General features: G+C 39.4%; 1 protein-coding gene across 1 annotated transcript; it reads right to left on the bottom strand.

Moving 5' to 3' along the window:
- Positions 1-3,830: 3,830 nt before the first annotated feature.
- On the bottom strand, positions 3,831-11,826 carry LOC124883701 (NACHT and WD repeat domain-containing protein 2). Its single transcript, XM_047390940.1, has 6 exons — positions 11,432-11,826; positions 10,933-11,081; positions 10,364-10,720; positions 10,128-10,229; positions 9,048-9,837; positions 3,831-7,376 (listed from the first exon to the last, which is right to left on the bottom strand). The coding sequence occupies exons 1-6, from the start codon at positions 11,538-11,540 to the stop codon at positions 4,279-4,281; spliced, it is 4,605 nt and encodes a 1,534-aa protein (XP_047246896.1). The 5' UTR covers positions 11,541-11,826; the 3' UTR covers positions 3,831-4,278.
- Positions 11,827-12,454: the final 628 nt, after the last annotated feature.

Raw genomic sequence — 12,454 nt, 5'->3', positions numbered from 1 at the left:
TGACCGTATTTATTTTTAAAGAGACAGTGTACATTTCATTGATGTAGGTTGTTAACAAACGTGCAGGTTGTTGTTAATATGAAAAATGTACAGAAATTTATGAAAGTAATACTGGAACAATGTACGAGAAATAATTAATCAAATAATTAAATAAAAAAGACAGACTGAATTTTGTATGAGACTTTTTAAGAAAAAGTATATATTCTAAAAAGTATAAACACATCAAATACATTTGTATTTAGGTAGAAACGAAACTCAGACATATAGTCTTTGTGGAATGCTGGGTAGTTGTGATTTTTAACTCGTGGTTTATTTGTAAAACACTTCTTTAGCTTAATGCATAATATTTGTCTGACTTTACTGCAAATACATACTATACATACTAAATCCAGAAATAAAATAAACAGAAACAAAAACCATAGTATTCAAGATGTTACTCAATCCTTTGTAGATAACTATCTTGTAAAGTAAAAAGCATGTAGGTGACCAATAGATAGGTCTAATAGAGTTAATAAATTAGCAGGTATTAACATTTCTTACAAGAACAATACAATAAAAAATAAAAATAAAAAAACGAAGAAAATGAAATCTGTACTGCTTTTAAAAAATGTGTTTGGTTTTAGTTGTTTACAACCGAATATCGTACTAATCAGGAAAAAGCTGAATGATCACTCCTACACAGTTACATGTGACTTAAAGTGTTATATTGATGAACCGTAAAGAAAAGTTAGGCATTTCTAATATTGCACTTGTATTTTATTTAGCAGTTAAACGATGAATAGATTTGATTCATTTAACTCATATTTGGTTTAGTCAACAATAAATAATGTTGCACGAATGTGTTTTACTGTTCAGTTTGCTTAATCAAGAGAAATGTGAGACCCTTTATGTAAGGACCAGCAGAGTAAAGTTACCGCTGTTTATAGTAACTACGTTTAAGACCACATGCCTTTATTTTGATAACTTCCTAATGAGCGGAAGTAGGGTAACGGAACCAGCTCAGTTGGACAAAAAGGTAAAACTGCAATGAGTTCGGCAACACAGAGAAAGGACAACGGAAAGAGTTAAAAGGCAACTTAAGCTTATCTTCAGTCGATAGAGGGACAAGGTTTGTAAATGTGATAAAGTGTATTTGAGTAACTTCAAATGTTTATGCAAAAAGATGTAAAAGGTAGTGTTAATGGAAAGAAATGTACTAATTTAATGGGATATGCATGACAATTAATGGTGAAATGTTTAAAATTATTGTTATTTGCTCTTGTGTAGCTCTTACGTTGGTTGATGACACGGATGGATTTAATAAATCATTGAACCACCAGTTCTGGCCTTCTCAATATAGACTGGATGCTACACTTTATTCCATTGGCTACCTTATCTACATGGTAAACTGATAAGCCTGTTGTCAAAACCCACCTTTTTCCTTCCCTTAGTTGGCCTTATTTCTCTGTTAAACTGTTAGATCTGTGATAGTACTGTCCTACTAAGGACAGCTTTTATCTAAGTAAATACTTTTGTGGCTCTTTGGTATGAGAAAAGTCTGGAAAATAAATGCAGATGTCTGTAAAAGACTAGAAATAAGGGTTTCCCAAACTAAATAACCCAATTTAGTGTAAAAGAGTGGTTGATTTGTTAAGAAAAAAGATGTTAGACAAGAAATTATGAAATTGATGGATGTTCACTTTTACCTCATTTTGAGACCTGTTGGGAGGTCTTTAGTTTTTATGGTCCAAAGGTCATGTTATAGATATTCTATTTGACCTTACTCAAAACCTACAAGATTTTCATAACTTCATAGACCATGACCACTTTAACTGATGGGAAAAAGTTCAACATGTGGCAAACTCACTAGATCCATCTCACTCACTAAAAGACAAAATATTTATTGTCCCACAAAGTTTACAAGCCTTGCCTATTACTTCCAAAACCAAGTTTTTGATGATCCTCTTGATCTAGCGAGGAACATAAGGCAAACATCTGTTGTACTCGGAGAGCATTAAAATAAAGACTGGGCTTCTGTTTACTACAAAATAATACCCTCTGTTTGCCTATCGTAAACGTCTTGACCTTTAATGGCCCCAAGTAGATGAGTTGGGTAGAAGCCGTAGATAACTCACCCCCACAAGACTGGTGTTCACAGAAGCTGTGAAACTATTTTATTCACCACCCTACCTCATACCCCTATGATCCTCAAATGTTGATAGCTTTCCTCTAAAAACTACACTAATTTAAAGTCACCATTATTTTCATGCTTTCAATGGATACTCTTTTTGAAAAACCTCTGACTTAACACTACACATGACCCTCCCCCCCTAACGTCATCTGTTCACAGACCTCTGACTTGACACTTTGGGTCTGGAGAAGGGGGATGCTCTAATTACTTTATTGCTGCTTTTCAGACGCATAAACCAAAACGAACTTAAGATTCTGTCAGATTACATCCACCTAATTAATTTTATCAGGATTTCATGTGACAGGCTAACACTAAGATCAGCGTAAAGTGGGAAGGTTGCATGTTTTTTGAATGTATTAACATACTGAAAAAATGTGGCATGAATTCAATTAAACCTCCTTTACTCCTGAAATGCCCAAATAAAATCTAATCTAACTAATTGCTTTCAGAAGTTTTCTAATTATTAAACAGAGTCCCCAGCGAATAATGTATTCTACAATAAATCTAGCAGTTCAGTGGAGGACTGAGGTTTGTAAGAGGATATTAATGAACAAACAGCAGCATAAAGTTCATAGCAGACAAGTCAGGGAGAATGTTGAGATGTTTGCAGCACTCTGTGAAAATCAGTTTGTCCCCATTATAGTGTTGGCCTAGATATCTGCATAAATGCCTTTTATTAAAATAGTTTTCATCCAATGTTTTAATTTGGTGAAAAACAGAATTTGGGGTTTTTCATTAGCTGCAAGCCTAAGTCATTAACCTTAACAGAAATTATATGCTTTCACTGGATACTCATCTCAAAAACCAAAACAAAAACACTAAAGTACGCCCTTCTATTTTAATTGGGTAATTCAAGGGTTCACCCATGACAACGACATCCATCATGTTGTGGGGTTGTTTTGCAGCAGGATGGACAGGTGCACTTCCTAAAATAGATGCTACCAATAGATCCACCAATTTGTGGAAATATTGATGCAACATCTCAAGAAATCTGCCAGTTAAAGCTTGGGTCCAAGCAGGTTTTCCAAATGGAGAATAAGACAAATCATACTGCAACTTAAGGGCAACAAAGTCAATATTTTTGAGTGGCCATCACAAAGCCCATATCTCAGTCCCATAGAAACGTTGTGAGCAGAGCTGAAAAGGTGTGTGTGTGAGTAAATGGCCTACAAACCTGGCTCAGTTAAACCAGTTCTGTAAAGAGGAATGGGCCAACACTCCAGCAAACTATTAAGAAATGTCAGAGTTTAAAATGCAATTCTACTAAATACTAAGGAAAGGCATATAAACCTCTGAATTTAAAGGGGGTTAAAATAAATTTCTACAAAATATCTCTCATTATTTTTGGCATTTAGGAAAAGAAAAAAATAGCTAATCCTAACTGACCTAAAACAGGCAACGTTTTTTTCTGATTTAATGTCCTGTTTTAAGATATATAGACATTGTGTTAATTAAATTAATTATCTGTGTATATTTTAATTGACTCAATGTCAATTTGCCCCTTTGCCCATTTATACCCCCACTTCTAACCTTTGTAGGAAGGTTAGAAGTGGGGGTATGGTTCAGCTATGCACAAGTAATCAACCATTGTGTTTAACCCGTTACGTATCAGTTGAAATTTTTTATATTTTGATGAAGCATGAAAAGACATAGTCATAAAAAGGGTAAAATCTCACATTTAATTTGATTCAACTGCTTACTATTATCTGAAAGTTGGTTTTACACCATATTTCAATTTATTTTGGCTCTTTTTCTCCTTTCTGCAAAGCTCGGTGTAATGAGATATGACAGATTAGGACCCATGCTGAATCCAAACTAAGAATGTGTGTTCTTAATCTAAGTCACAAAATAGCATTTCCTAAAAGGAGACTGTCAAAAGAAACTAAAAAAAAACGTTAAAGTCATCAGTTTTTAAAGTGGGAGCAAAACATTCCCCTGAGGGGGAAAAATGAACACATTCAGACGGCTTCCTGCTGAAAAAGTTGGGTGTGGTAACATGACAAAATTACATTACATATTACATACATTTTAATAAGTATGAAAAGGCGTAGAGATAAAAAGACCAGAAGTCATTTTGGTTGCACTATACTTGAGCAGATGCATTAAGTTCAAGACCATGTAACATTGGGTTTGGACTGAAAAAAACAGCTCAAAGGTTCCCTGTCAAAGGGACATGTTTTCAGGTCTCTTTTTAAATTCTCCCTGTTCCATTTTAACTTCTCCCCATCAGCCGTAGCATCTGAAACAGAGAACACACCCACAGACCCGTCATCAAAGCCCACAAACACGCCCTGCTGCTCGCTGACAGTCAGAGTCGTCGGATTCTTATGAAGATGTACGCTTCCTATTCTCTCCCTGTCTGAGAGGCGTACGACTGTGAGGATGAGCTTTGAGTGCAGGTAACAAGCACAGCTCTTGTCCTGGCTGCTCGGGTTGCAAACATACACAACATAGCATCCAGTTTTATCCAAGCAGGCCTTGATAACAGGACCTTCAGCTTTCAAGGAGTACAGCCTTACACAAGATAAGTCTAAGATATTGATGGAGTTATTATCAGTGGACAGCAGTGCGTAGCTCCCATCAGGGGACATTTGGAAGTCTTGTGGCTGACAGTCAAACATATGTGGCAGCTGAATGTGCCGGCACACGGTCTCCTCTGACAGCTTCCAGGTGTACACCGCTCCAGAGACGGTCAGCACCACCACAAAGTCCGGGTGGTCTAAAAGAGTTTGAAAAGCAACAACGCGCTCTGAGTTTTCCACGCAGGAGAAGCGCTTGCTGATTGAACCGGACCATAGGCTGGCAGCCAGCAGGTCTCCATAACGAAGGCCAACAAGAAACGTCCCCTCAGGCGATACCTGAGCGTTCGATAGATACAGGTGAATTCTGCACACAATACCTCCGTGTGGCAGCTTCCAAACGTGGGAGAGGCCATGTTTAGATATGCTCACTCCAAACTTACTATTGGGAGTGATCAGCACATCTGCAGCACTGCCGCCGCTGATCCGGCCGATATTCTCACCTGTTTCTGTCTGCCAGACATAAATTTCCCCTGCTGAGAGGGAGAGAAGATGGCTGTTGTTCGGAGAAAGCTGCATCTTTTCCACAGGACCATCATGCAGGAAGGTAAATTGTGGAAGTCCAGAATCTAAATTCCATCTCCACACATTCTCTGACCCATCTGATGTGTAGAAGTACTTTCCTGTTTGCTCCACCGCCACGCCTTTCACTCCACTCTTCATTTTTGTTGCCGTACCTGCAGCATTTATCATCTCTGAGTTCCAGACTGTCAGGCTTCCATCGTGACTCACACAAATGATATCTGAGGCTGTTTTGAGGAGCGCGAGGGGCTGTGTGTTTGTTTCTAAGGAGAGGACACACTCACCAGTGTTCACCCTCCACACCAAGACGAGCGGGAAATTGTCCAACAAAGCCAGGAAGAGATGTCCATCCAGGGAGAGCACTGCTTGAGCGAAGGCTTTCCCGTGCGGCACAAGGAACTGGTCCCACATCTCCCAGTTACATGTATTCCACAATGTTACCTGGTGAGTTTGACACACCAAAAGAGTGGTGATGGCTTTGGAATAATCTGTGTTGAAAATGCTGGAAGATTTACCCTGATTGAAGTTTTCTTTGACAAGTCTGGGTGGTTGTTTTTGGTCCGCAACATCCCATAGGGCTACGTTCCCACACATGTCCACACATGCAATTTCTTGCTCCTCTTCACAGAGGATTATCTGCATAACTGCCCTGTGGGTTGAGTTTAAACAAGTGCCAAGAAGACTGCTGGTTGTGAGATCAAATATCGACACTGTGCCGTCCTCCTGTCCACAGTAAATGCTGCAACTCTGGAAGGAGGCAACGAGACACATCACAGAGCTCTGACACCGAAGACGAATAGAGGTATTGCTGGAGATATCAAACATGCTGACAAAACTCTCCTTTTTCCACCACATCCATAACTTTTCCTGACATGAGACAAAGCCTTTAATTGTACTCTCAGTTTGGCTTGACTTAGACTCTGTATCCGGTGATTCCTTCACCTCAATAAGCCTCTCTGGATCTGCCACATCCCACACAAAGAGCTTGTTGGATTGTGTTGAAAGCAGTAGGAAAGTACAGCTACTTTTCACTCCTGCAAACTTCAACTCCTGCTGCTCCTGGCTAAGTGATAGCTTGTCAAAATCACAAACTGAACCTTTCCAAATCCAGGCAGAACCATCATCCATGATCTCTGCCACAACCCCACATTCTGTACATGCAGCTTCTGCAACACTAATTGTTCTGGTGTTAAGATTGAGTCCTAATTTGCAAATAGGGAGAACAGAGCAGGGACTGAAACAAATGACCAGTCCTGCTCCTTTCCCCCTTTTCCTCCTGTCCTGTCTGATGTCTCTGACATATCCTTCAAGGGCAGGAAAGATGTCCAAGTAAGGGAGGAGGCTCATCTCCATCACTGTAGGCAACTGTAGGGGTGAGTTCTGCAGGAAGCAAGCAGAGGACTTCAATGTGCTTGCAAGCAGCCATCTTTCTCTTAAAAACTTTGTTGAGCCTTCATCAGCCTCCAACATGGCTACCAGATCATCTAGCTTGCCAGCTTGAACCATTGCTTGGTGAAACTCTGAAGACATCAACAACTCATGTTCCATTTCTTCCAACCTGCCACTTTGTTGCAAATGATGAGGCAACTCTAGGATCTTTCTCATGTTTACCCTACAAGCATCTTCAGAAACAGAGAAAATAAATGGCTGACTGTCTGATTCAGATTTAGGGTTTACAAAAAGTGCCTTTTCATTTCCATTAACCCGCCTCCCACTGAAATAGTCCACCATCTCTGAATGGATCTTGCTCCTCACCCCATGAGTGCCCAGATACTTTTTAGTCACGACCAGCTGGAAATGTTGGCTCACCCAAAACAGCACCTGTGAATCAGCAACCGACCGTCTGATGAGGAAGTTTTTTAAATCCATTAGCAGCCTCTCTACATCAACTTGTGAAACTGTTCTTTCACATTCAGCTGGAATCCCATTGTCTGAGCACAGCAGATCCACAAGTTCAAACTCGCAGAGCCCGGTCCTGGAGAGGGAGACGTAAGAGACCGTACGAGCCATCAAGGACGAGCCGTGCTTCTGTTCCAAGTGATCCAAGAGAGCGGAAATAGACGAATGAACGCCGTCAGGGAGAGACGACTCAGTCACATCTGAATCTGACAAGAAAAGGAAAACAAAATATGAGATCTAAAACTTTTTAACTCCTGGTAATAATGTAGGTGCAAGTCTATTTTTTACATCACATATGTTGAAATGTGCAAAGCCTACATTTAATTATTGCCAAATAATTTGCAGACGCGTTTTATATTAAGATCTATGATCATTGAGAGAAAAAAATATTTTAAAAATGCATTTGCACCAAATACACTAGAACTAATGCACATTTCTGTTTATATAATTATGATAATGTTTAAAATGTTCAGTTTTCCAATTAAAAAAATCGTGTCAAGAAAAAAGTACTGAGACATTAGGAACTTGAAATATTACTGTAGACTGATTACGTTGTATGTAGTTGTTTTGTTATGGTTTTGTTTTGAAAATGCTTCTAAATAGGGATGTCCAACTGGATTTATTAAGCTTTATTTTGGCAAATATGTCGGGTCACCCATCTAAATAACTGATATCAGGTGATCCACTCACACAGGTGTAAAAAATCTAAAATGCCTTTGCAAACATTTGTGAAAAATAGGGTCGCTCTCAGGAGCTTGATGGAGCCATGATGAGATGCCCCCTGTTCAGTAAATTCAGTAAATATCCCTCATTCAACTGTTAGTGCTATTATAAGAAGAGGGGATGTCAACGGATGCTGAAGGGCTGAGGAATTTATCCATTGTTTAGAAGATGGACTTGTCAGAGTTCCAGTTAAAACAAACTCTCACGGCTTCAGCTTACCAAGACACTGTAGACAATGTCACACTACCATCTCTGTGGAAACAATTTGAAGATGACATCCTCAGTTCAAACATCACTGTGCACCAGTGCACAAAGCAAGGCCCGAAAGGACATTAATGGTTGAGGAAAAACTTGGCTGGGCTGGTCTGGGCAGACACCTTTGAGATAAATTGTAAGGGAGACTGTGAGCCAGGCTTTCCCGTCCAACCTTAGTGTCTGACCAGATAAATGCTCTCCTGGGAGAATGGTGAAATATTCCCATAAACACACACATAAACATCGTAGAGAGCCTCCCCAGAGGAGCTGAAGCTGTTTCAATTGCAAAAGATTGGGCCAACACCATTAAAGCCTTTGCGTTACAATGGGATGCCAATAAAGTTTGTGTGTAAATGAAAGGGAACTAATACTTTTGGCAATGTTGAGTATGCATACTGAAATTAAATAGGTAAAGTAAAACTCAACTGAATTTAATTTTACTTAACATGGTATCGTTATTTAGTTTTAGTAACCAAAACCAACACAAAATTAAAAGAATGTTTACGTCTGAATTTTAATAGTACGCATTATGTTTAAATATGTTTAAAATAATAATTGATACTGAAGGCCATCTTTAGAGGTGTCATACATTTCCTGGTTAAAGAGGATGTTCTACCATTCACTGTTATTGTATCAGCGGTTTCACACTATACAGTTTGGACAAATTTGTTTATATCTTGATATGTTTTCTCAACTTTTTGACCTTTTCACATTGAGTCTCGTCACTGAAAGTTATTCTATAAGATATGAAGAATTATCTGTGTTAAACACACGATTGACATGAGGCAGCCTCAGAAACTAAAGAGAATGAGCTAAAATAATACTAAAACCTTTCTTTGTGTCTTATCCGGAAAACCGTCATTTTCTGTAGGAATAAGTAGTTTTTATTTAAGTCATACCAGAGTGCCACAGCGAAGCATGTGCATGCAGGAGTCGAGTATAAAGAGGCAGACAGCAGGAGGTTAGTGCCTGGTTCACCAGCGCTTGTTGTCCTGACGTCACCTTCCTCCCTGAACTGTTCAGCAGCGATTCCAAAAGCTTCACACACTGTCTCCTGTCCTTTGATTGGAGCTGTACACAAGCATAGCCGGTCTTCTCCTCACTGTCTGCTGATACAGAGTGAGGAAGTCTTACTTGTTGGGGGTAGTGTAGTTTGATGGCCTGCAAGAGGCCTGTTCTGTGTGAGGAGACTGTAACAACGAGTTTGACAGAGTCAGGGAGGGGGGACGGGAGGCTGTTGATGATCTGAGCACCAAAGCAGTTTTCCAGCTGATCCAAGCCATCGAGGATGAGAACAAGAGGATGTTTGGTGGAAGGAAGTTGGATAAGAAGGGATGCAAGATGTTCTTTAAGCTCAAACAGAGAAAAATCCACTTTTATGATGCTAGAATGCAGTTCTCGAGGACCAGAATCTGGTATTTTGCAGAAATTTGGGTCACCATCACAGACCCGTTCTCTGTGGCAGGAGTCATTGTGAGGATCTGAGCTGCAGTTAATGTTGCAGCTGCACTCATCTGGGTTCCTGCAGAGGCAGGACTCAGGCTCTAGCTTAGTGAGCGACAGCTCTTCATATCTGCGAGCTATCTGATGACAGAGTCTGGAGAGCAGATGGTTGGGAGATGTTTTGAATGAAAGGCTGCAAAAACAACTGATCACCACTGGATCACAGTCTGCTAGCCAGGCCTTGATCTGTGGACAGACAATTTGTTTGTTATTATAAAAAACTAGCAATACTCTCTTTCTGGTTGGTTTACCAGTTTTCATGTGAATTGTTTGAAACCTCATTTTTAACATATAAAACTACAATGTTAGGACTCAGTTTGAGATCTAAAAGTTGCAGCTACATTTTCTTTCTTAATCAGTTTGTCTGAAAATTACTAAATAGTTTTATCTGAAAAGACAAATGTCTTAAGATATATATATATATATATATATATATATATATATAAATTGATATTAATACTAATTTGAATACTGACCTGCTCAGCGCAGTGTGCGACCAACACAGTCTTCCCTTTGCATGGTCCTCCAGTCAGCACTAGTGGGCGCTGCTGATCTATCTGTTTGACATAAGCTCTGATCTACAACCAGCAAGAGCAAAAAGCATCTTCTGGCATCAAGTTACATTTTGCAATAGAAACATAATAACAACAATAATACAAAAAAAATAATAAGACATATAAATTAAACACCCAATGAAAAGCTCAATCCTGACCTTTTCCTCCTCTGGCTGAATAATGCTATAAAACTGAGCGAGGATGCTGCACAGCTGCTCTTGCTCGGCCCACTCTCTGGATTGGGCATCAACAATATGAGCAGTTCCTCTGAGCTGGGGAATGTTGGAACTGTCAGTCAATGCCATGAGGTCTGAGAAAACCTGCTGGCACAGGGAGTCTGCGTAGGCTCGCCTCCTGGCTGTGGTGTAGCCGTGGCGGCGGTCGCACTCGGTGGTTGTGGTGTAGAGGAGAAGTTGGCGGGAAGCGAGGAGAGCAAGGTAGCTGTCACAGAGCTGTGATAATAACTCGGAAGGAGTGGGTACTGTCTTCAGAAGGGTCTGCTGAGAGGTTTCAGCCTGCAGATTTAAGAAATTTAAATTAAACGTTATTCAGCTCTATCCAGCATGATCTTGAACTAAAACAACTATCACATTTACATCGGTCTACATTTTAGATATGTTTTACGTGGTTATGTGTTTAATTAAATCTAAACAATCGTATAATGATACTTCCTTTGAAAAATACATTTGGTGTTTTTTGTAAGGTCTCCTTCTAGGAGAACTTTCACCTTCAACTCTGACTGCAGCTCTGAATTTCTCTGTTGTTTTCCTCTCTCTCCGTCTGCATTGATGACCTTGTGGACATAGATCATACATCTGTTGATGATGTCCTGAACAGGGCAGTTTTCCAGAGCAAATCGCAGATCTGCATCAAGGGCTAGAGACAACAAGAAAACCCAGAATCAGGTGTGTTCAGCTGAGAGGTTCAGGAAACCTGCATTTTTAAATTTCAAAATGAAATCCCTTTGCAGAGTCAAATTTCTTGATTTTTGAGGGGCTACATTCTTGTGGAGCAGTCATGATTTATTATCTGCTTCGCCCATAAATCATTAACAAACACAACACTGAACTTGGCTTTCTGAATCAGCAGGTTGCTAAAGGGTTATTCCACAGTATGTACCTGGACCAACATGTGGAAAAAACAAAACTGCATCGGGTGTGTCAAAATAAATTTAGATTATGTAAAACACTATTTTATGATAAATATTTTACGATAAGAGTTTTTACCTGATCTGTAGAAGATATTTGCTCTCTCTGCAGACATAAGTCTGTTCTGGACACACAGACTCACAGCTGTCTGCAACACCGTCCTTAAATCCTCTTTGTTATGCATCATGTTATTCTCTTCTTCTTCTTCCTTCTCTTCTCCCTGCTGAGCAAAAATGTTTGTAAACCTTTTATTCTTTTTTTGTAACACCACTAAATTATTAAACAATGTATTTTAAATGCTATCTTAAACTGTTATACATTTTGCAGCAGGGTGTTATATCTCATATCCTACACTATGCTATGTTATCTTACGTACACCAAAATCATTAATCTTTTTCAAATGTTTTGTCATTTAATACAAATGAAACTTTTTTTCACACCTGTTAAGTGATTGGTATCTAAATATTTTCCTAATAAGAATAGATAAGACAAAAAACCCACCATGTTAATAAAATCAATATTAATTTAAATAAAATGAACAACAAAATAAAGAGGACTGCAGATGGACTTTACAGAAGGCCTCAGGCGGTAGGAGGGAGGAAGGACGTTCTCGTCTCTCTGGTACGCCCTCTCCAGCTGCCGGGTGCAGACGCCTGCCTGCTGGCTCTCCTGGAGCAGCAGCTGGTACTCTGACACCTCCACCTGGGTGGGCAGAACGGCTGCTCCATACTGGTGTCCAACCAAAGCCTGCAGCACCACCATGTGGATACAAACAAATAACAGCCAAAGGTGTTAAGTCTCTTTCACTGATGATACTGTGAAGTTCAGATAAGACATTTTTTATTTTTGTAGAATCATTTATAGTAGATGCAAAATACCGAGTTGCATTTGTCTCAACTTTTTTTTAAACTATGCAATCTGAAGCTTCGATGAAACGGCAGGTTTTAGTCAAAGTAATGAAGCTTGTGTATCCAAATTATAGTGGTCCTTAGACTTAAACCTAACGCTTGTGCAATGAGTGCAGGAGCAAGCTTAGATTTCTATATTTAGTGCACATTTTTTTCTCTGTAGTGTTGCTTTAGTTACCAGTAAAAAAGGTCC

This window comes from Girardinichthys multiradiatus, chromosome 18 (assembly GCF_021462225.1).
Source record: "Girardinichthys multiradiatus isolate DD_20200921_A chromosome 18, DD_fGirMul_XY1, whole genome shotgun sequence".
Taxonomy (NCBI): domain Eukaryota; kingdom Metazoa; phylum Chordata; class Actinopteri; order Cyprinodontiformes; family Goodeidae; genus Girardinichthys; species Girardinichthys multiradiatus.
Note: the sequence above shows the minus strand (reverse complement) of the source record. Positions and strands in the feature narration are given on the sequence as shown.

Coding starts and splice junctions, on each gene's coding strand:
- LOC124883701 (XM_047390940.1), bottom strand. CDS start 11,540: ATGATGCATAACAAAGAGGATTTAAGGACGGTGTTGCAGACAGCTGTG. Junction 11,082..11,431: donor AAATATCTTCTACAGATCAG/GTAAAAACTCTT, acceptor TGTTGTCTCTAG/CCCTTGATGCAGATCTGCGA. Junction 7,377..9,047: donor TGCTTCGCTGTGGCACTCTG/GTATGACTTAAA, acceptor TTTTCTTGTCAG/ATTCAGATGTGACTGAGTCG.